This window comes from Sinocyclocheilus rhinocerous, unplaced genomic scaffold (assembly GCF_001515625.1).
Source record: "Sinocyclocheilus rhinocerous isolate Xijiao unplaced genomic scaffold, SAMN03320098_v1.1 scaffold304, whole genome shotgun sequence".
Taxonomy (NCBI): domain Eukaryota; kingdom Metazoa; phylum Chordata; class Actinopteri; order Cypriniformes; family Cyprinidae; genus Sinocyclocheilus; species Sinocyclocheilus rhinocerous.
This window is the reverse complement of record NW_015659941.1, coordinates 1,449,734-1,476,451: the sequence shown is the minus strand read 5'-3', so window position 1 is coordinate 1,476,451 and position 26,718 is coordinate 1,449,734. Positions and strand designations below refer to the sequence as shown.

Genomic DNA, 26,718 nt, shown 5'->3' with positions numbered 1-26,718 from the left:
GAGCAAAATTGTGCAATTTGGTGGCAATGTAGTTATTTACATGGTCACTAGTTAGATTAAATTCTGATCGTTTGTAAATTAATTATGAATAACAGTATAACACACTACTTACATAAAATGCATAGAAATATATCAGTCGAATAATGTCTTAGTAAGATATTTAAATGCTTAGTTTCATGAACAAAGTTCTGTAGTTTCTAAACATATAATACAATGATGATTGATGAACACATAAATGTTCCTCAAAAGCCTGATGTATCATATCTGATACTTTTTAACTTAATTTTTCTAATAAATGATGCATAATCAAGTAAACCTTAGTTCTTTCAGCCCAGTAAATGTTCATTTTTAAATATTTCTAACAATTTATTGTTATATTAACTATTAAAATCATTAAAGGTTTCACAGCCGACACATGCATCACAACCAGAGGTTGGACGTTTTTTTACAATTCTACTAAAAGGCCTTTTACTTGTTAAAAGGTATTGAAATAACATATAACAGAATGCAAGTGGAAGACTGTGTACAACAGGTTTTTGAAAGGTTTGATCCAGTTGATAATTTAGTGGCCTAAGAAACTTAGCATATCATTTGTAATGCAAGCGGGTCCCACTCAACCTCACACTCCCTGCATGTCTGTCTGTCTGCATCTTTCTCCAGCCCTTGGGGAAGTCTCTTGATTGCGACGAGGAAGTTTGATAGGGTGCGTCTGTTCCTGGTTGCTTAATGAAGGTGGCATTATGGTGTCACTCACCCTTCCGTGTCTGATTGAAACTCAGTATTTATTAGATGTCCTCAGAGAGGGAGGCATGTTAATATATGATTTGACTAAAGAGTCTCGATCGGTTTCATTGTCTCTGTGTTTCTCACCATCACCTGACAATAAATCAGCCCCAATTCTAGATAGCATTATAACAAAACTCGTATGATATTCATTTGTGAGCATCCTGAACAGAACCAGTGATTCTTATTTGGTGGGTTCCAACCCAAGTCTGTTTTTATGTGGTTCAGAGAGAGCAAGGAATAAAAAACAAAACAATGCTAAATGCAAATAATAAAATGCACTGACATAATATTGCTTTTTATATTAGTGATGATAGCAAAATGAAAAAAGACTTAGCAACTTAAAAAAAAAAGGGAAGAGAAAACACTAATATATTTTGTTGTTGACGTCAAAGACTGTACGTCCAATCAAACTCTACATTTTTCAGTCATTTGGCAGAAGTTGGTTTGATGCCATAAAAAAATAATGAACAAAACTGTTCAAAAGTAAAAGTAAATGCATCCTAGACTACATTAAATACAGATTCTCGTCAACCACAATATGTTTTGTGTTAAAATTATTGGCAGCATTAAACCATCAAAATTCAAGAGACGTTTAGAAACTAAACAATAAAAAAAAAAAAAACATAAATCAGAAAATCACACATCTGCTGTTGTGCTCTGTTGTTAAGCTAGAAGGATGTCAATTTTCCTATTCCACCTACCAATACTGTTAATAATTTTGCATATATTTGTGCCTATGCAGTTCATGGTGATTTAAATTTTAATCAGGATTGTTGTGCACTTTTCTATATTAAACAATGGTTAGATGTGTAATAATTGAGACCGTATCGCAAAAACATTAGGTCTGTAATACTTTTATTATTATGATTTTTATAGTTATCTGAACATAATAAAACAAGTGCATGTGACAGTCATTATTATATTCACCATCGTGTAACATTCAGCTCAAGTATTTTCTCATAAATATAAAGAGTTCTTTCTTTAGCAGCACCTTGAGAATATCCTTTAAAGCTGAGCATCTCAAGTGTGTCTTGTCATACTTAATGCAAGTGAGCAGCATGGAGAAATCATCCATAGCTTATGTGTGTGGAGATGTGGAGGGTTTTTGGGACATCAGGCTCAATGAATCTGAGTTCTGGGAGCTGCATTCTGGTTTGGGCTGATCTGGTCCAGGACTTCCTTCTTTAACAACCATATCCGCCTGTGCGGGACACTCAAAGTGAACGCAGTGGAAAACCTAGTGGAGACAGCATGAGGAAAAACTGCATTAGGGCTGCAGAGTTTCATCAAAAAATGTGATTATTTTGACAAATACTGCATGTGTAATTTGCAGTGTTGGGGAAAGTTACTTTTAAAAGTAATGCATTACAATATTGCATTACTCCCTAAAAAAGTAACTAATTACGGTACTTAGGCAGTTACTTTTTAAATCTGGGCAGGGCTTGCTTGTTTGTTTTTAATATAAAAAAGTTCTTTTTCAAATGTAAAAGCCCTTTTCACAACAGAAGTGAAATGAGATGTTCATATTTAGTCTAGAACTACAGTAAAATCACAGCGCACACAACGCCTCTGCACTTACTCCCGATTTCTCTCAACATGGCAACACGAGAGCTGTCAGTCAAGACATGGGAAACAAAGTAACTAGCATTACTTATTTGAAAAAGTAACTCAGATATTTTTTTCTAAATTAAAAAGTAATGCGTTACTTTACTAGTTACTTGAAAAAAGTAATCTGATTACGTAACTTGCGTTATTTGTAATGCGCTACCCCCAACACTGGTAATTTGATCTGCAATGTGACTGAATTCATGTTTCTCAATATAATTTGATGAAGGCAACATTATAGGAATAGTTCACACAAAAATGAAAATTTGCTGAAAATTCACTAACCCTCAGGTCATCCAAGATGCAGATAAGATTGTTTCTGCATCCGAACAGATTTGGCGAAACATTATATCACTTGCTCACCTCTTCAGTGAATGGGTGCCGTCAGAATGAGAGTTTAAGCTGATAAAAACACTATAATCCACAAGTAATACACACCACTCCAGTCCATCCATTAACGTCTTGTGAAGTGAAAAGCTGTGTGTTTTTAAGAAACATATCAATAAAAGCTTTTTACTCTAAACTGTTAATATTGCTTTCACTAGTTAAAAAGTTCTCACGTCTGAATCAGGAGAGAAATATGCACAGATCAAGCACCGTTTACACGCGAAAACGGTCAGAAAAAAATCTAAACAAATATGTCGGTGGATTTTGATGTAAGAGGATAACGGGTTCAAAACACTTTAAGGATATATTTGATTTTTACAAACATGCAGCTTTTCCCTTCACAAGACGTTAATTTATGGACTACAGTCATGTGGGTTACTTGTGGATTATTGTGACATTTTTATCAGCTGTGTGGACTCTCATTCTGACGGCACCCATTCACTGCAGAGGATCTATTGGTGAGCAAGTGATGGAACGCTATATTTCTCCAAATCTTTTCCCATGAAAAAACAACCTCATTTACATTTTGCATGGCATGAGGGTACATTTTCAGTTAGTTTTCATTTTTGGGTGAACTTCTCCTTTAACGTGAAGCTGGATAGAGTCACAGGACATCATGTGAGAGTGTTCAAAGAGATCACTCACCTCATTAGCTGTGTTGTGAGTTCCTACAATACGAATAAAGGATGCAGGCTGTCTGTCAAACGTCAGAGTCTGCCACGACCTGTAAGAATTACATGTAAGAACCAACTTACAATTATATGTAAACACTGGGGAGATAAGACATAAAAATTATAATGCAAGCAAATAATGAGATAATAAAGAAAGACACCATTTACTGACCTGCACGACACCTTAGTGCGGTCTACAACTCTCACCCAATGTTGCTGGTTTGTGGACAACTCCACGTAATAACTATAGCTCCTCTCATCACAGTCCCATAGCAGCAACCTATAAACACACAGAGTCAGTACGTTTTAACCAAAGACTGAGACTTCAATGATTGAAAGGCATATTGAGGGTAAATCCAACTTGAAGGAATGTTTTGGGTTCTGAAACATGGGTATAACACAAAACCATTCCTTTGTACCAAAATCAGGATGTGTAGAAACTGTTGTACAGGTTTGATTTTGATTTAAAGTTTAATTTTAGTTGATTTTAAAGATTTTTTTTTTTTACTTTTGCTTACTTTTCTAGATGTTTTAGCAGTAGGACTGTCATTTTAGTCTCTAGTCTCGTGTTACCATGTCTTGTGGCTATGTTTTTGGCTACACTTCTGAAACAGTGTGGTTTATTACCTCGCCCTGTTTTCTTCCATTTACTTCCACTTTAAGTGCTTTTGTATCCACTGTTATTAGATTTGAGATGTGTGACAGAGCAGGTTTTTGCAAACAACTGATTCAATTTCAGTTTGTTTCATGCCCTATTGTTCATGTAAGTCGCATGGTCTACTTTTATGATACTTTTAAGTAACGTTTTGAGCTGGACAGAGTCTGTGAATTTAATTTATCATCATCTAAACATTATTTTATAAGTTCCACATAAGCAATTCATACGGAATCAACATGAGACAGAAGTATAACCTTTAACTTCTACTGAACCCTAAACATGAGCTCTCGTACCGCATTGAGCCCAGCATGTATGGCTGAGCGAGCTGGATAACGATGGCTCCAGAGCCCAGCTGGTGGCAAGTGTATCCTGAGTCCCAGTCATAGTGGCTGGTGTCCCCGTTCAGCAGGGCATTTCTGCAGCGACTCACACCCTCTGTCACACTCGCACAAGCCTGCACAGTCGCGACGTTCTCTGTGGGAACTGCAGGGAGACATGGGATGAGTTTCAGAAGCCAAGCTAATATGTGTAACTTCCTGAAATTAGAAGAACTACATTACCCAGTATGCCTTTCTCCAACGTGAAAGGTCGCTGTGTGTACATGCACTCCAGAGCCACCAAGTGAAACACTTTGTTGACAGTGTTATGTGTCCCCACAACACGAATAAACCTGCATTCACAAAAAAGCAAAACAGATATGTTCACAAACACAGACTTCAGTTAGCAATATAACATCTTACAACACAGTAATCAATTTCTGTTCTCTTCAGTGGATACTTGTTTGAAGTACATTTCTTTGAGGCCATACATGCCACCTGGGACATCCTAAACTTTTCAGAGATACCAAACTTTGGGTTTGACCACTGAAACTTCCTCTATTTGCTTTTTAGAAAATCCAACATCACACCTTAGCAGATTTTATGAAAATAAGAAATGTACATACAATATTTTGTAACAATCATTTTTATTTGATTGACTTACAACAAAAATGTTACACATTTCATTACACCAAATACACAAAATAATGTTCTTTTTAGCAGCATCATATGACCCCTTTAATATAAATAATAAATTGTACATCATGTACATGGTTTGTTCAGCATGTAAGTATTATATAAACAAATCATTCTAAAATATATTGGTAATAACTAATCTACCTTTCAAAGCTTTGGGGTCAGTAAGATTTTTTTTAGAATATTTGTGTGTGTACTTTTATTCAGTAAGGATGTATATTCAATTCAACAAAAGTGAGAGCAAAGGCTTTTAAAGTGTTACAAAAGATTTATATTTCAAATAAATGCTGTTGCTTTGAACTTTCTATTTATCAAAGAATCCGTAAAAAAAAAAATCTATCACAGTTTCCACAAAAATAATAAGCAATACAACTGTTCAACATTGATAATAATTAGAAATGTTCCTTGTGCAGCAAATCAGCATATTAGAATTATTTCTGAAGGATCATGTGACACTGAAGACTGGAGTAATGATGCTGAAAATTCAGCTTTGCATCACAAGAATAAATTACATTTTAAAATACATTGCAATTGGTATAGTGTATTGAAATAATATTTCACAATATTACTGTTTTACTGTATATTTGATCACATAAATGCAGCATTTGGGAGCATTAGAGACTTTTTTCAACATACAAAAAATCCTACAGACCCCAAACCTTTGAACATTAACGTATTTAGTGGAATTTGACATTTCTGTGCATCATTTATATTAGATCTATTAAAACACCTCTTAAATGCAGGCACGACTACTTTTATATTATACACACTAGTGTACATAGAAAAATCAGGTTCTAACAGGTTCTACCTGCAGACTCGTGCTGGAAAATAAAGATGCTGCCAGGAGCGGCAGAGAAACTTGGAGTGATCCACCACACGCACCCAGTCCAGCTCATCCATAGACACTTCGATATAGTACGAGTATGACCTACAGATAAGAAAGACCACATATAACAAACATGTAACAAAAAGTTTAGTAAGGATATCGTATATATTTAAAATGAGCCACAAGAAGACGTTGCGCTAAGTTTAACATTAGTTCTTGTGTCTTGTATCCAAAGCCATCATATCTCATATAGCTACTTTTATGGTATGGTTTTTGGCCTTTCTGGAGCTCATCAGCATCTATTCTCATTCCCTTTCATTATATGAAAAACAGAAGCAAGAAGAATCTCTTTTGGGGTTTAGAATGACACGAGGGTGAATAAATGTTGACAAAACTATCGTTTTTATGAGTGAACTAACCCATTAATGTTGCATTACCTGCTGTCCTTGTCCCACAGCAGCAGACGTAGGTGGTTGATGATGGAGGGTTGACCCAAGCGGACCTGGATGCCAGAGGCTCGTCCCTCTTCTTCTATGGGGTGTCTTGAGAAGCCGTGGTCTAGATCATAGTTCTGCGTGTCTCCATCCAGCAGCGCAGACTTCATCTCACCCTTCACCACCACAGCACCGTGTTTCATAGTGGCAATGTTCTCCTCTGGGACTACAACACACAGAGCACAGCAGTGGAAACATTTTATCACACCGAAACAGACTCTTGTAATGATTGTGTGGTCGTGCAGTTTCAATTTCTACTGCCTCGGGATCTGACTCAGCTCAAACATGTTTGGCTCTATCAGAGCGCTTGCCACCTCAAAAATCAAAACACGCAACATTTAGTTTCTTTCCCATACATTAGAATGTGTCCTGTTTAATTTAATTTTTTCCGAGCAAAAAAAAAAGAAAAAAAAAGACTATCATACATTTTTATCATGATTTACAGAAGGCACCCACTAAAATGTCATTCCGTGTAACAATAGTTCATATAACAAAAAATCTTAATCTTGTCAAGCATATTTAGAACCAGAATCATTAGATGTCATTAAAAGACTCGACACAGAGCAGCCCCCTCGACACAGGTCCAATTCTCACTATTAACTAGGATGTTTGCCTCAATAAACTCCTAATTTGCTGCTTATTAATATTAAGTAAGGTAGTTCTTAAGTTTAGGTATGGGGTTGATTAATGGATCTAAAATATGGTCATATAGAATAGAGCATTAATATGTGCTTTATAAGTACAAATAAACAGCCAATATGCTTCTAATATGCATGCTTGTTAACAGTGAGAATTGGTCCTTAAAATAAAGTCCTACCTAAAATTTTGTATAGCCACTTTTTTTCATATATTTTAATAAGCACAGGTCAGATTAAGCATATAGTTTAATTTTTTCATAAATGTGTCTGTTATGGAAAAACAGAACATTATTTCATCCATATTTTGACATTTTATTTTCACAAATATTATTTGAAACAATAAAGCAGACGCTTTACTTGCATTTAATGTGGTTTCTATATATATAAAATCCCTTTTGGAATTTAATTTGATGCGGACACCAAACTGGGATGTCTGGTTTTTGACCCATGTATCTACAGACTGATAAGCAGAGGGAAGTAAACGCACTGAGCATGCCGCGGTAGTTAAGGTCCATGTCTCTGCTCTCCGAGCGGGTCTGTATGGCATCTAGCAGGTCGTCTGGGCTGAGGAGGCCCGAGGGACGAACCACATTCAGCATTTCAGAGAGGGTCATCAGGGGTAGCCGCACTGCTGACATCACTTCCTTCGCTTCTGGGCCGTCGCCGTTGTGGTGACACCAGCGACAGAGGGCCTGAAATATCTCCCTCTCACTTGCAGCAAAGGAATCTCTCCTCACAACGGTCAACAGGGCAAACTGCAGAGAGGAAAACGAGGAAACAGACATATTATGTATTTATCTTAACTAGACAAAAAAAGTTCATCAAGACAAACTTTGAAGTTGGCTTGAGAAAGCCTATCCTGAACATTTGAAGCAGTTGTAAAAGCTTGAAGTTTAAAAATTAGATAGATGTTGCTAGCATGTTGTTAACATGTCTTAAATGTGATTAGCATGTTGTTAGCATGTTTCTAGCATGATTACCATGTTTTGCTAGCACATTGTTGGCATGTTATAGCATGTTGCTAGCATGATTTAGCATGTTCTAAGCATGATTAGCATGTTGCTAACGTGGTTACCATTATTAACATGCTGTTAACATGTAGTTAACATGATTAGCATGTTGCTGGCTAGTTTTTAACATGATTAGCATGTTTGCCCAGATGGTTCTAGCATGATTAGCATGTCGCTAACATGTTTCAACATGATTAGCATTTGCTGGCATGTTTTTATAACGATTAGCATATCGCTAGTATGTTGCTACGCTAGCATGTTGCTAACGTGTTTTTAGCATGATTAACACGTTTAACATGGATTAGCATGTTTGCCCAGATGGTTCTAGCATGATTAGCATGTCGCTAACATGTTTCAACATGATTAGCATTTGCTGGCATGTTTTTATAACGATTAGCATATCGCTAGCATGTTGCTAACGTGTTTTTAGCATGATTAACAAATTTAACATGATCAATGTGCTGATAGCATGTTTCTAATATGATTAGCATGTTGTTAGCATGATTAGCATGTTGCTAACATGTTTTAGTACATTGCTAGCCTGCTTTAACATGTTGTCCTAAACACTCTAGCCCCCGGTTTCACAGACAAGGCTTAAGACTAGTCCTTGACTAAAATGTAAATCTGAGCCGTTTCAACAAAGAAACTTGCACTGACTGATCTTAAAACATGTCAGTGCCTTTGTTTTGTCTTAAGATGCACACCAGTAATGCTTTTTTATAAGGCATGTTTATAAAAATTACTTAATTGTCCTAATTGAACTATTGCCTAATCCTGGCTTAGGCTAAGCCCTGTCTATGAAACCGGGCCTAGAAGTCTTATTGTATAAGTTTTGACGCCCTCAATGAAAGTCTATGTATCTTTTCGTATTTTTGATCGTCCGTTTAACGAAAATAGTAAGCAAGATATAGCAACTCGAGTCAGCCCAGTCTGAAGTTCTGAGCTGAGTTTGGTGGTTTTATTTTGAAAACTCTAGAAAGAAATACATTTTATATTTAGTCTCAGAAGAATAAGTGGCTTAAATAGTAAATCAGTAAGTTGGCTTTCTTAAAGGGTTTGGTTTAGAGTTACTAGCACGTAATTATGCATAATTCATTGTTATTATAATAGTAAGTACATGTAACATATGTAACAAGGACACCTTAAAATAAAGTGTTACCGTCAAATTTTCTATCACTCACCTTTGAAAGCGTGAGAAAGCCGTCTGACTTCAACACTTCAGTGGCGTTACGGTCCATGTAGGCAATGCAGGCCTCGGCCAGCCCATTCAGACAGTACAGACTAGCCACATCAAACACCAGACAGACGTTTCGCGTGCTCAATAAAGTGCGGAGGAACTCGCATATGGAGCCCTCTAGTGGCTGGAGGTCGTAGCGGTGAGCCAGCCCCAGGAAATCTAACAGAGTCTCTTCTCTGGCTTCACTCAGGGTGGCTCGGCCCGTGTACAGGTACCGCAACAACATGGAAAAAGCCTCGCCACGTGTTTCCTCCAACCGAACCTCCGCCTGGTCCCGGGACTCTTTCAGCCCTCCATACAACAGAGCCCTGAGGAGTCCAAACGAAAGACAAAGAAATAAAAAGCCTATTTTATTTACAAGAAATTAACATTCTACAAAACGGGTCTCTCTTTGCAACACTGACACTGTTATTGAACTGAAAATGTGTCTCTCAATCATATGTGAAACTAAATGATAAACAAAGAATAGCTGATGCAAACTTTTATAATGCAAACAAAGATCTTGTCATTTTTTTGTTTTATTTTTCTTTTGTGATTTTGTGTAGAAAACAAAAACGTGTATTTTGTAGAAATATCAGCATTAAATTCTCTTTCTAAGATTAACAACTTGAAACATTAACCCTGTTAGCTTTCTGAATTGATAATCATATCCTACTTATTTCATTTAAACATTTATTAATAAATTAATATAATTAAAAGCTGTACATGTTTTATTTAATGAACCTGAAATAATATGAACTAACAATAAACAGTTATATTTATATAAATTAACTTCAACAAATATAAATAAATACTGCAAAAAAAATGTATTGGTCATTGTTAGTTATTAGTTAATAATTTAATGGAATTGCTTCGTAAAGTGCGAGCGGCAACCTCCCGCTCTCTCTCATGAAGCCTTCTCTGTCAGCCGCTGAACTTGGCATCTCTGCCGTGTTTCTGCTTTGTTTTATTCAGTCTATGGGTTATTTTCGTGATTATTTTTTAAAATTATCAAATAAAATGTCTTGTTGAGCGGTTAATTGTACTAACAGACCGTCCAAGTCTGGGTTCCTCCCATAGAAAACCGTTAGGCTATAAGAAAAACTCTTAACGTGGCTTAATGAATTAAAACCGATTAAAACTGTTTTTAAAAGACGAAACGCAGTGAGAACATGATTAATAAAACATACTATGTACAGACAAGCACTGTTTTAATGCATTAAAGGGTTAGTTCGCCCCAAAATGAAAACTAGTGGACTCATCTGCTTGTCTGTACATAAGTATGATTTGTTAATAACATGTTTTCTGAGTTTGGTCTTTGAAAAACACTGTCTTAATGCATTAAGCCAAATTAAGTGTTTTAAAATGTCCCGAACAGAATGAGGACTGTGCAAAGTAGTCTGTGAAAAAGGTAACTATCTATTTGTCTGTGTAAAGTTTTCCTCTAGGTGATCCAGACCCTCTCAGACTAGACCAGTGGATGCTCAACGTGAAACGACAGAATTGGACTCCTAAAAAGGCTTCTCGTCTGTGCAGTGAACACTTTGAGCACCTCAGCACCACCCACGTCCCGCCTCTTTGCCCATTTTCGATTATCCGGGAGTGGCGCGCGGTGACGCGCTGCCAAGATGGCGACGACCGGCTCCGCCCACTTTGGGCTTCAAAAAAGCTCTTCAGAATTCAACGGGTGACGTCACGGACACTACGTCCATGTTTTTTACAGTCTATGGTAAAGTGTTACCAAAATCTATAAGTTTAGCTTCAGATGACCCAATGCAATTTATTATCAAATTACTGCATCACTTTTGTCACATTATTTCTCTGAATGTTTAAAATCACTCAAAAAATTTAGATTAAAAAAGAAAAAGGCATGTAGCCCATTTCATAGAATGACCCAGCTTCATTATGGTACCAAATGGATTCTGTTCCTATCATAAGTGATTTGACTCAAGAAAACACCCCAATAGACATGCAACATCTCTCAAATAATAACCTGAAATACTGGCAGCGGGCCGCTAGAATGACTCTGTGTGCAGGAAAGCGCTTCTCCTCCACCACGAAGGTGACATCGCTGTACTCTTCACCGGGAACTAAAGCGCCGAGCTGCTCTGACAGGAGATGGAGGTGGTCGATCTCAGACGCGGAGCTCATCGGCCGCAGAGGATGATTGTCACTCATGATCACTGCTGGAGAACACCTTCACACCTCAATCATAAAGAACAAAAACGTTTCAATTTTCAATGAACACTGTACAAAGAAAAGGAGTATTCCTACTGGACACGACATTTATGTTTGCCTATCATATGTTTTAGTATATTAGTTTTCCCCCCTTTTGTCTGTCACTTTCCATACTGCTAGTGTTCATCTTTTGTAAAATATAAATATAAATATATATTTAAAAAAATATATATATTAATTGGTTCGTCTTATTTTGAAGCCCTCAATCATGGTAAATACAATTTCACAAATGCAATTAAATTATCAAAATTTCAAATCAAGTATCAAATTTATATACATTCTGATGCGACACACGGTTTACAATAAGAAGAATATATAAATGAACTGAACATAATATAGATACGTAATATAACTTAGGAACATTCAGTAACAAAACATGATCATATGTCCTCCTGACACTAACACGTTTATACACTAAATAAATACACATAAATCCGAACACCATGACTGATCATTCGGTGTCAGTAATAATAAGAGCACATGTAATGCTCTATTTTTGTTAAAAACAATGAAATAAAGCAGTGTTATATTAGAAAAAAAAGGTGATGTTATCGTCGTGAAAACTGACTCATAACGAGAATATGTCTGACTCTTCAGCTGTAAGCCAACAACACTTACCCCACACTAATACAGATTCAATCTGTCTCCGGCTAAAGCCGACCGAGAAGGTAACTCTCTTGATTACAGTGAATATGTGTCAAATATGTATATAACATTAAATAAAATATGTTAAAAACACATTTGTTAAGAGCTACTAATCCACCTGTTCCACTGCAAAAAACACCTACCGGATGTTTTTAAAGTGTCCTCCGTAAGTTACGTGTTAATGTTGCAGCGCCTCTAGTGGACGGAGGAGGAATAATGTAATTCTGCCTCCGGTGCGATTGAGTGCTGAGGAAGACGATTACTTCATCGACCTGGATTTCAGGAGCTTTTAGATGTATTAGTACCATTATTTTAGTATTTTAGTTTTTTAGCATTTAGTATTTTCGTATTTAGAATTATAAAACGGATAGTTCCGGGCCTTGATTTTGATTGGTCGAGCCAAGTTCGAAGCTGTTGTAAATTACTTTACTTTACTATTTAAATGAAAACAAAATAAATAAAGTATAATAATGATTCTAACATAACACTAACCAAACACCAAAAAACAACTACATATGTGTATGTCAGAGGCGGACAAAGTACTGACTGACTAGCTTGTAGTATCTTTGGAACAAAGAGCTTTTAGAATTTTAAAAACCTATGGGGGAAAAAAACAAAACAAAACGTGAAACAAGTAGCAGGAAAGAGGAGAAATAAAAAGCGATACTTATTAATTACTCTACAAACATACACCTTTGTTTACATTTGTGTGGTGCTCGGCAACCACTTTGTTGGAACCACAACCATTTCTGAGGAACTACATTGTTTGGCGGAAGAATACTGTTTTTATTAATATCATTACACTTTATTTGCTCTGCTTTATTTTGTGAAATCTTACTACGTATATGGAATAACTGTTTTATAAAAGCAATAAGCCCCACGAAGCCGTGGTTTACAGTGAATTTATAACAGCTAAGGGGGTTGTACAACGCCCCTTTGCTGTTATAAATTCACTGTAAACCACGGCTTCTTGGGGCTTATTGCTTTATTTTAGGCCTACATCAAGTCTAAATGAAAACAAGAAATCTTGGCAACATTGGCAACTATGTATGTATTTAATTTGTTAAGTATAATAACCCTAATTTGTACTCTAAAATATATAGGCCTAATGCTTTATATGTATTAATAACATGATGAATTAGTACCTGAAATATAATTGGACAATTAAAGTACTCTTATGCTCACAAAGAAACAACAAGGAGTCTTCAACAGGGGCTCACATAATTGAAAGTTAAAATATGCATTCAACAAAGATACAATATTAAGGTAACTCATACCAATATTAAGAAGCTAAATTTCAGCTCACTCTTTTCTTTTCGCATTAAAATGTAGAAGGCTCAAAAATTTGAATTCTCTTCTGTGCTTTACGACTGAAACAGCTCTAGCAGACAGACACTAAAATTATTTTTATTGTAGATGAACTAAATGCATTCTTACAGCTTCTCAAGAGATTGAATGCTGATGTTACCAACTGCCTTGCTTACCATGGCACAAATCGTGACAAAACTGGTTGGATTGTTGCCCAGCAAGATTCTTCATTTTGACCAACCCCATTTTATAGCCACGCATAAGTGTTTCTCAGCTTTTGTTGACAGCCAACTCTGCTTGAAGACACATTTTAATGCGGGTCAGCTGTTTGAATACTTAATCTTTTTAAACCTGGTTCAGTGTAAGCCACGTGTTCAGACACGTTCAAACGTGCAAAGTATGTTTGCAGCTGCATTTCCTTTGAAGGGTTAGTTCACCCAAAAATGAAAATTCTGTCATTAATTACTCACCCTCGTGTTGTTCGAAACCCGTAAGACCTTCGTTCATCTTCGGAACACAATTGAAGATATTTTTGATGAAGGACTACTTTGTGGATCATCTTGGTACTTTTCTGGACCTTGAACGTGGTAGTTACCTTGCTGTCTATGGGAGGGTCAGAGAGCCCTCAGATTTCATCAAAAATATCTTCAATTGTGTTCCGAAGATGAACGAAGGTCTTACGGGTTTGGAACAACACAAGGGTGAGTGATTAATGACAGAATTTTCATTTTTGGGTGAACTAACCCTTTAAATTTAACTCGTACAAATCTTAGTGTCTTTTTAACAGGGTACATACCAATATTGTATCCTGAAACAAATGTACTACAGGCTTTTTCAAACAGTCAATGAAAGAGTGACACAAAAATACTTGTCTTGCTTTATTTTAACAAACAAAGGTAGGGTTTTAAGGTTAGAATGACTGCAAAAATTCAAAAAATATTTTATTTTAGTAATGTAAACTTTTAGGGTTAGACTCTATGGAGGACTGCATTATTTCAAAAAGTAAATGTCAAATTGTATTGTTATATTTTATACTCCAAATGTCTAACACACTGTCAAAGATTGTCAGTCTTCATAGTGTGCACAGCTTTCCATGCTGTCCACAGAGCAACCCCCCTTTCTGATCACCCAACTGTCCTTGATTTTCACAACTAGTGTCTTCTGATCAGGTCACAGCATAACAACAGTCTTTAAGAAGTGATGGACACCATGTTGTTAGGGCTGAGAATCTCAATCCAGTAACCATCAGGATCCTGAATAAAGGCCAGGCCCTTCATTTTACCTGCAAGTAATAAATACATATTAAATAAATTGCCAGTAACTATTCCTTTAAGTTTATTTCAGAGACATTCAGTCTTTGGAGATCAAAGAGGGTTATTTAGCATTTTTAATCCAATTTTATTTATTTTAAAAAGGGGTCTTTGCATTGCATGTATACAGAAAATGTGCATACTGTGCACAGTTCATATGCTATATAATGCAGAAATAGTAAGAGTAGTATGATATTATGCTATTGAGAACACAGTCACAGTAACATGCAAATATAAACATCCAAAATTTGCAAATTCTGTGGCACTAAAATATTTGGTGCAGGTGGAGAAACATTATGTATCTAAAATAATCACATAGGATGATATAAAAGAAATTACCATCATCAGGCTTTTTTACAAAGGTCACTCCATTCTCTTCAAACAGCTTGCAGGCAGCATAGACATCCGGTACAGCAATTCCAATATGGCCTATGATATATATATATATATATATTAGGTTAATAATGTTATACAGAGTTATTACATTACACTTTTATCTAGAACTATATTTTCACATATTTGCAATGATTTTGCTAGCAATATAAAATAATGCATGCAGAATTTATAATATAAAATAATGCAACATCATGAATGTCACATTTTATTTGACCATTACATTTCCTACTGACTTGGGTTTCACAATCCTTCCTTTGTTTTGTGAACCACAAGTACGGGAGTGTTAAGACAGATACTTTATTTGCATCTCTGATTTTAACTTCAGTAGCCAAAATGGCAGAGGAAATAAATGTGAATTTGAATAGTGTGCATTATTGATCAGAAATGTTCACTGAAGTTTTTAGTGCAATAAAACCTTTAGTTAAAATATATGTAAGTAAATACTGCTGTTTAGTACTGTATACTGATACAGTGAACAATATACTGAAATTTGGAAAATATGCCCTGACTATTTTAACTAAAATATAGATCAAATATTCAGAACATTTAGTGTTTCTTAGTGTTAACATTAAAACTTTTGAATTTAATTGCGGTTTAGACAAAATTATGGTTTCTATGAATTAATAAAAATCATCCTTTAAAGGCACAATATGTACTGTAATTTTCGCCGCTAGAGGGCGCTTATTCAAAATAAACAAAGAGGCAAAGGCCTAGTTTGATGACGCTTTGGTGTTTCCATGTTTTCTACAAAACAAAACCGGAAATCGCGGGTGTATGACATCATTAGCAGGCGACACAATGACACTATGGACACGGTCCGTGTCACTAGTTAAAATTGCTTATTTCTCTGGATTTAAACATTCTTCGAAACATTTGGGATAATGTAAGTACACAAGTCAGCAAAATATATAACACTGTTCTAGTGGTTTTTGGATATTTTAATAAAAAAATCTTACATATTGTGCCTTTAAGCTACTTTAGTGCACAAAGATCAAGGTACATAAATATAGAGATATATCTTAATGACATATCTGAGATATACTATCTACTGTACGCCTCTCTCTCTCTCTCTCTATATATATATATATATATATATTTTAGCTATATAGTCCAGCCTGACTATGACAGACAGAAATGGCGTCATGCATGTTATACTTACCAAAGCCTCTTGGGTCTGAGTTGCTGTTGTGGTAAGACTGGCTGTCATCTGTCTCTGAGCCCCAGTTACTGGTAAAAAAGATAAAACACAAATGAGAAATACAGAATAGCACATAAAACTGCCTTTTACTTTGAACTTATGTCCTGGCGATTATCATGGTAAATGCTTTTTTTACTCTATGCAGAAGATTAGTGCTCAACTTGTATAGATTTTTAAACGGCTGATACTGATATCTAAAGACAAGAAAGGTTTTAATATGTTCCTTACAACACACACACACTTACTGTGTGAGCTCTATAGTGGCTCGACGGGAGAACGTCCAGGCTGTCCTCTCCTTCACATCTGCAGGGATCTCTTTCTTATCCTCATAACCCAGAAAATACAGGGAGAATCGCATGGAGGGGAAATCAAACTTCTGTAACAACCTACAAAGAAATTCACATTAAAAAAATACTTAATTGCAAAGATCAGCAAAAACTATTGTACTTGACTGATAAACCCATTCGCATTCTTATTTTCTGTGCATTTTAATATATGAATTTACAATGTCTATTTATTATATTACAAAAATGGAAGTAAAATGCATTAAACATTTCTACAGACATAGCACATTTAGATATTACAAAACAATTAGCCTAAAACTAAAGTAAATCATATCAAGACTGAAGTCCCATTTCTAGTAGAGAAAAAGTTTTCTCACGTCATTCCCAATATGCGTGTGTAGAAATCCAGGGATTTAACCGGATCCTTAACCCGCAGCATCGTCTGCTGCATCATGAAGTCCTACAGCAGTGGCATAAATAACTTTCGGTAAGAATAAAACTGATAAGGTGATGAAAAATGATAAAACAGTGGCATCCAAAGGCCTGAGACCATAATGGAGGGTCTCCATTATGGTCTCTAGCAGCTCTGCTCTGAACTATGGATGTGCTGTTACAAATTATGATTATAATTTGATAACAGCACTCAGCTCTCTGATATAGATGTTATTTTACAGCATCTCTTTGGTTAAAATTGTGCAAATTATGTTAAGATTATTTATGACATGGCTTTTCCAAGAATGGACAAAAAATGTAAATATTTCCTAATATTACCAGGTTATCCATGATGAAAAGTTTGTTAGTGTTCTTATGGTAATATTTATATGTAGGCACTGCTCTGGCTGTGACATTGCAGGAGCCACAGGTCAACATTTCATCTGTGTAAAATGTCAAAGGTCATTCTAGTAACTTATGTCAATCAGCATTACATACAGAAAACAGAATCAAGTGTGTATTGATTTTCATATCCATATGACTCAGCAATACAGCACTTACCCATACAATCTCTACAAACTCAGCTGAGAAACTAACAGAGACCCAGAGATGCAGATAAATCACTGTAAAGTAACATCGATATCAAAGAGATGCTATGAATCGCAAAGTTTGCCTGCAGTAGTTTAAAGGAGAACAGGGAAATGAGCGACGATCTTCGTGTTTGATTGACAGGTCTCGCCCTAGTTCTGGACTCAAGTGCAGCGTCTTACTTTAGTGATGGGGTTCCCCTCTTTACACGCAGCGGCAGCTGCTTCATTCGTCAGCCCTTGGTCGGTCATTTTTAGATGTGTTTCGGCTTGATGGTCACTTGGCGGCTGACACTTTGGCGGAAAGATACTACGCAGGGGGCGTGGTCATTGCGCATAGCGTCAGTCGTCTGACGTAACTGTGGGAGGGGCGATAAAATAACTGAGATGCTGTAATTTCACTTTCATTCCTGCAGAGGGCGAAAAAGTGTTTCTCAGTGAGTGGGTGTTCTCTTCCTTTCAGATAAACGAAACAAAATGGTTAAGAGAAACTCTTATATAAATGCCATCCTGTAAACACGTGACCAAATCATGTGTTTTATACAGTCTATGGTTATGAGTGAAATTATAGGTGCATTTGGCTGTGGGTGAAAACAAGACACATGTTTTGTGTGTGTGTGTGTGTGTGTGTGTGTGTGTGTAAATTGTTTAGTGTATGTGGAGAGTAAAGAATGAAGAAAAGTTTGATTGAAAAAGATTATTTAAAAATCTGATAAAATGTATTGCAGTGATGCAGGTAGAAGAACATGCACATAAATGTAGATATTATGTGAATTTGGTGTGTGTGTGCATCTAAATATATTTTAGAAATTGAATCATTCAATCATTCAAATACAGACATATTAAAATGTGCATCTATTCTCCATTTAGTCTTGATACAATGAACCTTAAATGAAATAAATAAATGGACTTAAATGTCCAAGAGTGGTTTATTGCTTTAATAAATAACAAAGATGGCGAGGGGAAAAAAGCTAGCAATTAAGTTAATACAAATGCACATGGAATGTATATTAGAATATTTGCAAAACTGACGAGATAATGTGATTGTATATCACACAGCATGACACATAATAAATAAATAAATAATTTTCTAATTGGATTGGATAAATGATAAACAAACAAACATACCATTATAAGCCCTCCTAAGTTGACCAGAAATGTACACTTCTGGTTCATCCTCATCCACCTTAGTCTTCCTCAGAATCCCATAATAATCCATTACCTAAAATGAAGTCATGCAATTGATAAAACTGTTTGCTATGACTCCCTTTGACTCTCTCAAGGCCTGTTAACCTTGAAAGCAGTTACACTTGAAACATCAGGTCTCGTATCATGAGAGCATTATTTCACTAAGTTATCTGCTGATGATGCTCTTGCTTTGCCCATAGCAGCACGGAGGAGGATGACAGGTTCGTCCTAAAGAAACATTCCTGCATGTCTTACTTGGAAAAATAACTCCTTAATTATTGCTTTTCTGTGTCTTTTTATCTTACACCTTTAACCCTATAATTATTCAGGTAGCGTAGTCAAAACTAGCCTAAACCATACAGGCTACTAACTCGCCCACAGGTTGAAGTCCTTCAGGAATGACATATAAGACTTCCTTGTGGTTGTTCTTTTTTTGATGCTCAGTTTGTGGTTATAAGTAAAGTCTCTTAGACAATCGCAACAATAAAACCACTTATTTTATTGGTTTCAATACAAAGCAGTTAATGCAAACCTCTGTTATCAATCTCTAAACAGCAATATCAGAGATTGCTTTAATCCTCAGACTTTTACTTGTTGGGGATTTCCAACACCATCATAAATTCCTCCTGTATGATTCAATCTTTCTGTTGATCAAGTCTTCCAGTCTCTGTAACTCATGCTTGATAAGACAGACATCCTTCGTCACTTATGCTGCGGTCTTTTTCCAGCACTCCTCCTCCTCTTCACTGTCTTCAGCCGTCTCATCTCCGCTCGAGGTTGCAAAACGCTCTCTTCACCCCTGTGTACCCTCTTTGTGGTTGATTACAAAGCATGAAACTCATGAAACTAACTTTCACAACTGTTGTTTTATGTTGCAAGAATTTCTCATAGCATCCAAGAATTTTAAACTCATGCGTTTTATAGGCTAAAAATGTAGTAACCATGATTTTTTTTGTATAACCACAGTTTTACTACAAATACCATGATTAAACTATGGTTAGTGTCGCAAAACTATAATCCAAAGTCGGACATCGCTTGTTATGATTTTCAAGGGCATAGAATTTAGTAGGGACGCTATACATGTCCCTACCAATATCCATCGACTGCTAAATTGTCCCTAGCAATAATTTTGATCAAACAATTATATGTCTGTTGTTTGCCTTTATGTCACCACCAATGCCAAAATCAAACCTATACCCTTGAAAGAAGCCTGCGGGGTAAATAATGTAAGGACAACACATCAAAAGTTGAAAAGAAATTCATATTCTGCGAAAAAAAATCAAACAAATTCATGGAAAAGGCCTTTACTTAGCCTACAACTTTATTTTAGAAATTAAGCATGATTTATTTGGACTTTATGTATGCAACTGAGAAAAAAAAAATTTATTAAAGGGGTCCTATTATGCCTTTTTACAAAGTCTTGATTTTGTTTTGGGGGTGTACTAGAACATGCTCTCATGCTTGGTGGTTCGAAAAACACATTATTTTTCACATAATTTACATTATTAAAATACCTTTCTCCCCAGCCTGGCACAAACGGCTCGATTAGTTCCGGCTTTAACGCTGTAGTCCAAACGAGCCGTTCGTTGTAGTTCTTGAAAAGGGATTTTTATCAAACGAAATATCTCCCTTTGGAGTGGACTTTGAGATTTGTAACTTTCTAGATCTTTTTTATGCCCAAACATACACACTACACACTGACTAAAATTTAAAAAAGTGAAAAAGCATAATAGGACCCCTTTAATAAAGGAATGTGAAGTCACGTGCATCGTCAATGCGAGGGTCATGGCTAAAAACAAATAGGCTAAGAATAAACAAAATAAATCATAAATTATAAATGTTAATCACATTATTTTTTTGGTTGCGTGCAGTTTAAGATGCATATTCAAGGTGTATTTATAAGGGAAAGTCTTTCCACAGTCTGGACAGGAGAACGGCCTCTCTCCCGTGTGAATCCGCGAGTGTTTCTGCAGCGTCGTGAGGCGTGAGAATCCGCATCCACACACGGAGCAGCAGAAGCGTTTTCCAGAGTGAGAATCCTTGTGGTGGCGATTCAGATTGGTCTGACTGAAGAACTTCTTATCGCAGTGCGCGCAGGCGAACGGCCTCTCGCCTCTGTGTTTATACTGATGACTCTGGAGCGAGGTGGAGCCAGGAAACTTCTTCCCACACTCACCGCAAACGTAGTTCTTCAAGTTCTTTCGTTTCTCACTAGTGTGTACGTTACTGTGCATTTTCAGCCAGTCAGCACAACGGAAACTCCTCCCGCAGAGATCGCAGATGAACGGCGCCTCGCCCGTGTGTATTCGCACGTGATGCACCAGATGTGTGTTGCGACCGAACTCCTTGCCGCACAACTTGCATCTGAATTTTTTAACAGGAGACTCTGCTAAATGCTCCTGTTCAGTATTAGGCTCCTTTGTTTTGATCACAGGCTTCATATCGATGCAATCAGGACACCAAGATAGAGTAACAGATTGACTTGAGAAGAAAAAAAACAGAATTATTCAGTTGTAACTCAAAGATGCTAGAATATAAATAAAATAAATTGAGAAGAAAGAATTGTTTGTACAAGAGCCTTAAAGGGATAGTTCTGAAGACTGGAGTAATGATGCTGAAAATTCAGCTTCGTCATCACATGGAATACATTTTAGTTGTAATATTTCACAATATTACTGTTTTGTAGTTGGTAAAGCCAAACGTGTAATTTAATTAATCTCTGGTCAGTTTTATAATGTAGGTTCTTTATTAAATACTTTAATGAATTTTAATGCATATGCATGTATTATATTTAAAAAAAAGGAGAACTGTTTATTTGCTTCTTTTTGACCTAGTTTGCCAAGCCCTGCATAAGAACACAAAACATACATTTTTACAAAACCTTTATATTTAATGATATTTAGGCATTTAGATTGCGTTTAACAGATTACACGCAATATGTTTGTAAAAAGTGTCATTGATACGTGTTTGGGAAGTTTTTGCACCGTTTTGATCAGCAGATGCCGCCAACCTGTGGCGTGTAATGAGCGCTTCGAAACGTTTCTCCTTCTGACTCACAGCCTGTAAGTATGTTTTTTATATTTAAAGAGTTTTTATATTTTATATTTTTTATATTTAAAGCGAGTTTTTTGGGCAGTGTAGAGTAGGGCTTGTTGTTTGTCATTTCTCCGATCACAAATGCAGACATGGTTTTATGTTTACGCGGCGCGATGCAACACAATGCGTAAAAAGACAGTATAAGTTATTATAATCCATAATTATGTCCCCACTGGATGCAACGAATGCCTCGTTTATAATGGGTTTTCATGTTTTTGATTCATGGCTCTGGCCTGATAGGGCATCATCACAGTATGGTAGAGGCGTAACATTTCCGTCACACGCTTGAGGTATTCGGCCAATCATAACGCACTGGATAGCTGGCCAATCACAGCACACCTTGCTTTTCAGACCGATGAGCTTTGTAAAAATCGACGCGTTTCAGAAAGGCGGGGCATAGAGGAGAAACAATAATGTACAGTATGTGGAAAATAATGTGTTTTTTTAACCTTAAACCGCATAAACACATTTCATTACACCAAATAATGTTCTTTTTAGCAACATCATATGACCCCTTTAAGTGTGAGTGAATGAAAATTCTGGGTATACACTTAAAACAGTGATAAAAAATGAATACAATTATACAAAATAAGATGCTGCTGCATTTACAGCTCAAGTGAATCAATGGCACTAACCTTGCATATGACTGTAACATTAAACAACATACATAGAAAAAGGGAAACATACATCTGAAACTTGCAAATACGCTTTTAGTTAAAGAAGAAATGGGACTTTTATTATGAAAATGTATGTAGGAGCCAGCAGACTCTTAAATCACTATATGGTTCACTGTTTCTGCTTTCACACTACCATGTTTTCACGGAAATAACACCTACAGAGCACTGAAATCAATCAAAATAGAACAATGAATGACCGCGAACTTGATCTCACAGAAGCGCAAAAGGCTATCAAATCAAAGTATCCTCCCATCACCAAGAAATACGAGTGTAAGTGGATTCGAATGCACTGTCTATTTCGCATGTCATGTAAATCCAGTAACGAACACAAACAAAACCTACTTAAACTAGACGTAATGCTGAAAAGTATGTAATACACACTTTTCATACATTAGAGTTATATATAAGAAAAAGCACGAACGTTACTTGACGGGAACGTTACAGAAACGCACTATTAACGTACAATTTCTGATATGGTGATGCTTCATGAAAATTAATTGAGTCACGTGATACGACGCTCCAAGATGTTTACGTCAGCACGTAATATATTATTTTTATTATTTCTAAATGGTTTCATTACATGCGTCTCATTTTGAGATGATTAATGGCAAATCATGGAGTAGTGTATGGAGTAGTAATGAAAAAAAGCAAAGCTTTTCATTCATCGTTTCGAAGCGCTCGAAACACACCTCCTGGTCAAGACGCCCACACATGTATAATAACATTAGAACATCTCTTACAGTGTTGTAAGAGAAAAGTTTACTTCTGTGATTGCTCAGTGTTTGCAGTTCCACGTTTATATTTATGTAGGTAGTATGTAATACACACTTTTCATACATTAGAGTTATATATAAGAAAAAGCACGAACGTTACTTGACGGGAACGTTACAGAAACGCACTATTAACGTACAATTTCTGATATGGTGATGCTTCATGAAAATTAATTGAGTCACGTGATACGACGCTCCAAGATGTTTACGTCAGCACGTAATATATTATTTTTATTATTTCTAAATGGTTTCATTACATGCGTCTCATTTTGAGATGATTAATGGCAAATCATGGAGTAGTGTATGGAGTAGTAATGAAAAAAAGCCAAGCTTTTCGGAACTTTGAATCAATTGATTCACTTTGATTCATCGTTTCGAAGCGTTCGAAAACACACCTGCTGGTCAAGACGCCCACACATGTATAATAACATTAAAACATCTCTTACAGTGTTGGAAGTAAAAAAGTTTACTTCTGTGATTGCTTAGTGTTTGCAGTTCCACGTTTATATTTATGTAGGTTTTAGATTCGAGTGTGCATCGGCGTCGTGTCATCATTAACGCAATGTTTGATTCTCTGTTTCAGATCTTGATCATACTGCAGATGTCCAGTAAGTATTTTCTTGTGACTAGGGCACTGTTACTTAAATCAAATGTAAAAATGACTGGAAATGTCAGAAGCTACAGTATAGTGGTAAACACAGGAATGAAAACTGTAATTTCAAAGGACAGGTGAGTCATTTATTTCCCACCTGAGTCTTTTTCAACATTGCCTCAACATTTGGTGTAAGTTTGGGTGAGGAATTATATTTAGTTCAGTGGAAGAAGAGGGCAAGACTTAAAAATAGCTCACCGTGAATGTGTATTTACAGTATAACTTTAAAGCATTGCCTCTGTTTTTCACTGTAGGATTCATTCATGGGGTGATTCTCTGGAAGAGGCTTTTGAACAGTGTGCAATGGGAATGTTTGGCTACATGACGGACACCGAAACTGTTGAACCCACTGACACTATAGAAGTAGATTCAGAAGGTGGGACAGTATATTCAACCTTTTCTTTTCAGACCACCTGTTATTACAGGCGTCTATTATATTTGACTCCACATGCACACAGCTAAGTTCGGTAGTTAATTATCAATTCTTTACACACACAGTTCATTCATTTACAGGAGTGACAATCGTATTCTACCACCGAACCGAACCGAACTAAACAACTAGTGGTGAATGATATATTTAAACACATATTAGAGATGTGTCTCTCTATTATATGTTAGCTGCAAGAAAATCACAGGAATATAAGCCTTCACTCATTTGTGTTGCCAAATATTGCTAGAAAAAAACTCCAGAAAAGCCCATAATAAATCCAAATAAATCCAAATACTTTATATTGAAAATGGCATCAAAATATTGAATAATACCAAAATACCTGCCCACATTAATAACTCTGATCGCTTTATGAGCCATAACCAAACAACAAGCCCAAGCACACTTATAATGACAGGACATGGCAACACAAGAGTGCACTTTAAAGCAGCCTTCCAAACATAATACAAGATGTGGTTTAGTGAAAATAGCTGAAAATAACAAGTTTTTGGTCGCTGTAATATTACTTCAAACTTAACAATAAAATTCACCATCTACTTTCCTTGTATGGAAACAAACTCATTCTGCCTAGTATCTGTTGTGTTTCACTGAAGAGGAGGATATTCTGGTGTTTGAACGACATAGGAATGAATTAATGAAGATAAAAATGTCCATTTATATATTTACATTTAGTCATTTAGCAGACGCTTTTATCCAAAGCGACTTACAAATGAGGACAATAGAAGCAATCAAAACTAACAAAAGAGCAACAATATATGTGCAAATGACAAGTCTAGGTTAGCCTAACGCAGTACACATAGCAAGGTTTTTTTTTTTTTTGGTCTGAGAAATTCAGCTTATCATCTATCACAACTCCAAGGTTTCTAGCTGGTTTTGAAGGAGTTATGGTTGATGCGCCTAACTGGATGGTGAAATTTTGATAAAGTGATGGGTTTGTTGAAACCACAAGCAGTTCTGTCTTAGCCAGGTTGAGTTGAAGGTGATGGTCCGTCATCTAACAAGAAATGTCTGTTAGACATGTTGAGATGCGAGCAGCTATCGTCGGATCATCAGGATGGAATGAGAGGTAGAGTTGAGTGTCATCAGCATAGCAGTGATATGAAAAGCCATGTTTCTGAATGACAGAACTTAGTGATGCCATGTAGACAGAGAAGAGAAGTGGTCCAAGAACTGAGCCCTGAGGCACCCCAGTAGCTAGATCGTAGCGACTTGGACACCTCACCTCTCCAAGATACCTTGAAAGACCTCTCTGAGAGGTAAGACTCAAACCACTGTTTGAAAACCACATTTTCCTATAGGGTTAACAGGAGAATCTCATGGTTCACCACCGTATCAAAAGCAGCGGACAGATCCAGAGGACAAAACAGTGCTGATTAAAGGATATGTTAACATTTAACTTGAAAAGTCCTTGCCTTTCTTGTTTAATTAGGCTTAAATTGTTTCTATCACACTTTTTCATATTTTAATGTTATTCTGATCATAGCCACCCATCTGTTTCTATCGTGCGGCACAATTTCAGTGGTTAAATATCCACTTATTATTTAGTTTATATATGATGACGTGTATGGTATCATGAGGTGCATGGCGATACCCAGCCGTACTCTGAGGTTTTTACAGGACGTTTTGTACCAGCCACAGACAGGAGGATTTATTTTGCCAGTAAGCAACCGTAATATCTTTGAGGTCAGACCTAATTTTAAAGGTTGCTAGTTGCCTATACAGTCCAGAAATAATATAATTACAGAAATGAAGTAGATTCTGTCATCATTTACTCACCCTCATGTTGCTGCAAACTAGTATGACTTGCTTTCCTCCACAAAAGGAGAAAGAAAAGGACACTTTTTTTTACATGCAGTTACAAGCTTCATGAAGGATGCATCATATAAGTTGAACCATATCAGTAGCATGAATTTGTTTATGCAAGACTGTGCACTGCATGTGTGGACTTTAAAAAAAGTAAATGCTATTTGCACTAAATAGTGTTAGATTATGTTTACAAAAATTTAATCATTATAAATAGCGTCAAATGCGCAAATGCGTTTGACAGTTTGTGGTGTGGCAAATTGTGCACTGAGGTTTGTAATATATAAAATTGTATTATAATATATATTTATGTATGTATGAATATATATGTATGTATGTACATATATATATACATATAGATATATACATATATATATATAGG

General features: G+C 36.2%; 4 protein-coding genes across 8 annotated transcripts in view; 1 reads left to right on the top strand and 3 right to left on the bottom strand.

Moving 5' to 3' along the window:
• Positions 1-1,511: 1,511 nt before the first annotated feature.
• On the bottom strand, positions 1,512-12,396 carry LOC107724625 (BTB/POZ domain-containing protein 9-like). 4 transcript variants are annotated; one of them, XM_016533618.1, is made up of 12 exons: positions 12,331-12,386; positions 12,161-12,218; positions 11,298-11,509; positions 9,270-9,633; positions 7,566-7,833; positions 6,384-6,606; positions 5,929-6,048; positions 4,668-4,777; positions 4,401-4,590; positions 3,622-3,729; positions 3,424-3,502; positions 1,512-2,023 (listed from the first exon to the last, which is right to left on the bottom strand). In XM_016533618.1, the coding sequence occupies exons 3-12, from the start codon at positions 11,480-11,482 to the stop codon at positions 1,865-1,867; spliced, it is 1,806 nt and encodes a 601-aa protein (XP_016389104.1). In that variant the 5' UTR covers positions 11,483-11,509; positions 12,161-12,218; positions 12,331-12,386; the 3' UTR covers positions 1,512-1,864. The 4 variants fall into 4 exon arrangements, with proteins under 4 accessions (XP_016389104.1, XP_016389106.1, XP_016389107.1 ...); XM_016533620.1 differs by lacking the exon at positions 12,161-12,218 and having other exon boundaries at positions 12,331-12,396; XM_016533621.1 differs by lacking the exon at positions 12,161-12,218 and having other exon boundaries at positions 11,298-11,501; positions 12,331-12,366.
• Positions 12,397-14,373: 1,977 nt separating this feature from the next.
• LOC107724589 (lactoylglutathione lyase-like) lies at positions 14,374-18,057 on the bottom strand. Its single transcript, XM_016533571.1, has 6 exons — positions 17,886-18,057; positions 17,061-17,143; positions 16,645-16,785; positions 16,361-16,428; positions 15,145-15,234; positions 14,374-14,777 (listed from the first exon to the last, which is right to left on the bottom strand). Exons 1-6 carry the CDS (start codon positions 17,952-17,954, stop codon positions 14,686-14,688), a joined length of 543 nt encoding a protein of 180 aa, XP_016389057.1. The 5' UTR covers positions 17,955-18,057; the 3' UTR covers positions 14,374-14,685.
• Positions 18,058-20,636: 2,579 nt separating this feature from the next.
• Positions 20,637-21,369, bottom strand: LOC107724595 (zinc finger protein 502-like). The gene has a single exon (XM_016533576.1). The coding sequence runs from the start codon at positions 21,329-21,331 to the stop codon at positions 20,735-20,737; it is 597 nt and encodes a 198-aa protein (XP_016389062.1). The 5' UTR covers positions 21,332-21,369; the 3' UTR covers positions 20,637-20,734.
• A 1,390-nt stretch (positions 21,370-22,759) lies between these two features.
• LOC107724628 (protein archease) overlaps positions 22,760-26,718 on the top strand; it is a 13,484-nt gene continuing 9,525 nt past the window's right edge. For both annotated transcript variants that reach the window (XM_016533626.1, XM_016533627.1), the window contains exons 1-3: positions 22,760-22,933; positions 24,017-24,041; positions 24,340-24,461. In XM_016533626.1, the coding sequence (XP_016389112.1) occupies positions 22,852-22,933; positions 24,017-24,041; positions 24,340-24,461 (229 nt within the window). In that variant the 5' untranslated portion in view covers positions 22,760-22,851. The remainder of the gene's footprint in view (positions 22,934-24,016; positions 24,042-24,339; positions 24,462-26,718) is intronic.

Bases quoted from the DNA above. Each gene is read 5' to 3' on its own strand.
- LOC107724625 (XM_016533620.1), bottom strand. From the start codon at position 11,482: ATGAGTGACAATCATCCTCTGCGGCCGATGAGCTCCGCGTCTGAGATC. The intron at 6,607-7,565 runs GTGCGTTTACTT...TGTGTGTTGTAG, and splicing joins TAACTACCGCGGCATGCTCA to TCCCAGAGGAGAACATTGCC. The intron at 2,024-3,423 runs GTGAGTGATCTC...TGTCTCCACTAG, and splicing joins CTCACAACACAGCTAATGAG to GTTTTCCACTGCGTTCACTT.
- LOC107724589 (XM_016533571.1), bottom strand. From the start codon at position 17,954: ATGACCGACCAAGGGCTGACGAATGAAGCAGCTGCCGCTGCGTGTAAA. The intron at 17,144-17,885 runs GTAAGACGCTGC...CCACTGCTGTAG, and splicing joins AGGGGAACCCCATCACTAAA to GACTTCATGATGCAGCAGAC. The intron at 16,786-17,060 runs GTGAGAAAACTT...ATTTCTTTGTAG, and splicing joins ACACGCATATTGGGAATGAC to GTTGTTACAGAAGTTTGATT.
- LOC107724595 (XM_016533576.1), bottom strand. From the start codon at position 21,331: ATGAAGCCTGTGATCAAAACAAAGGAGCCTAATACTGAACAGGAGCAT.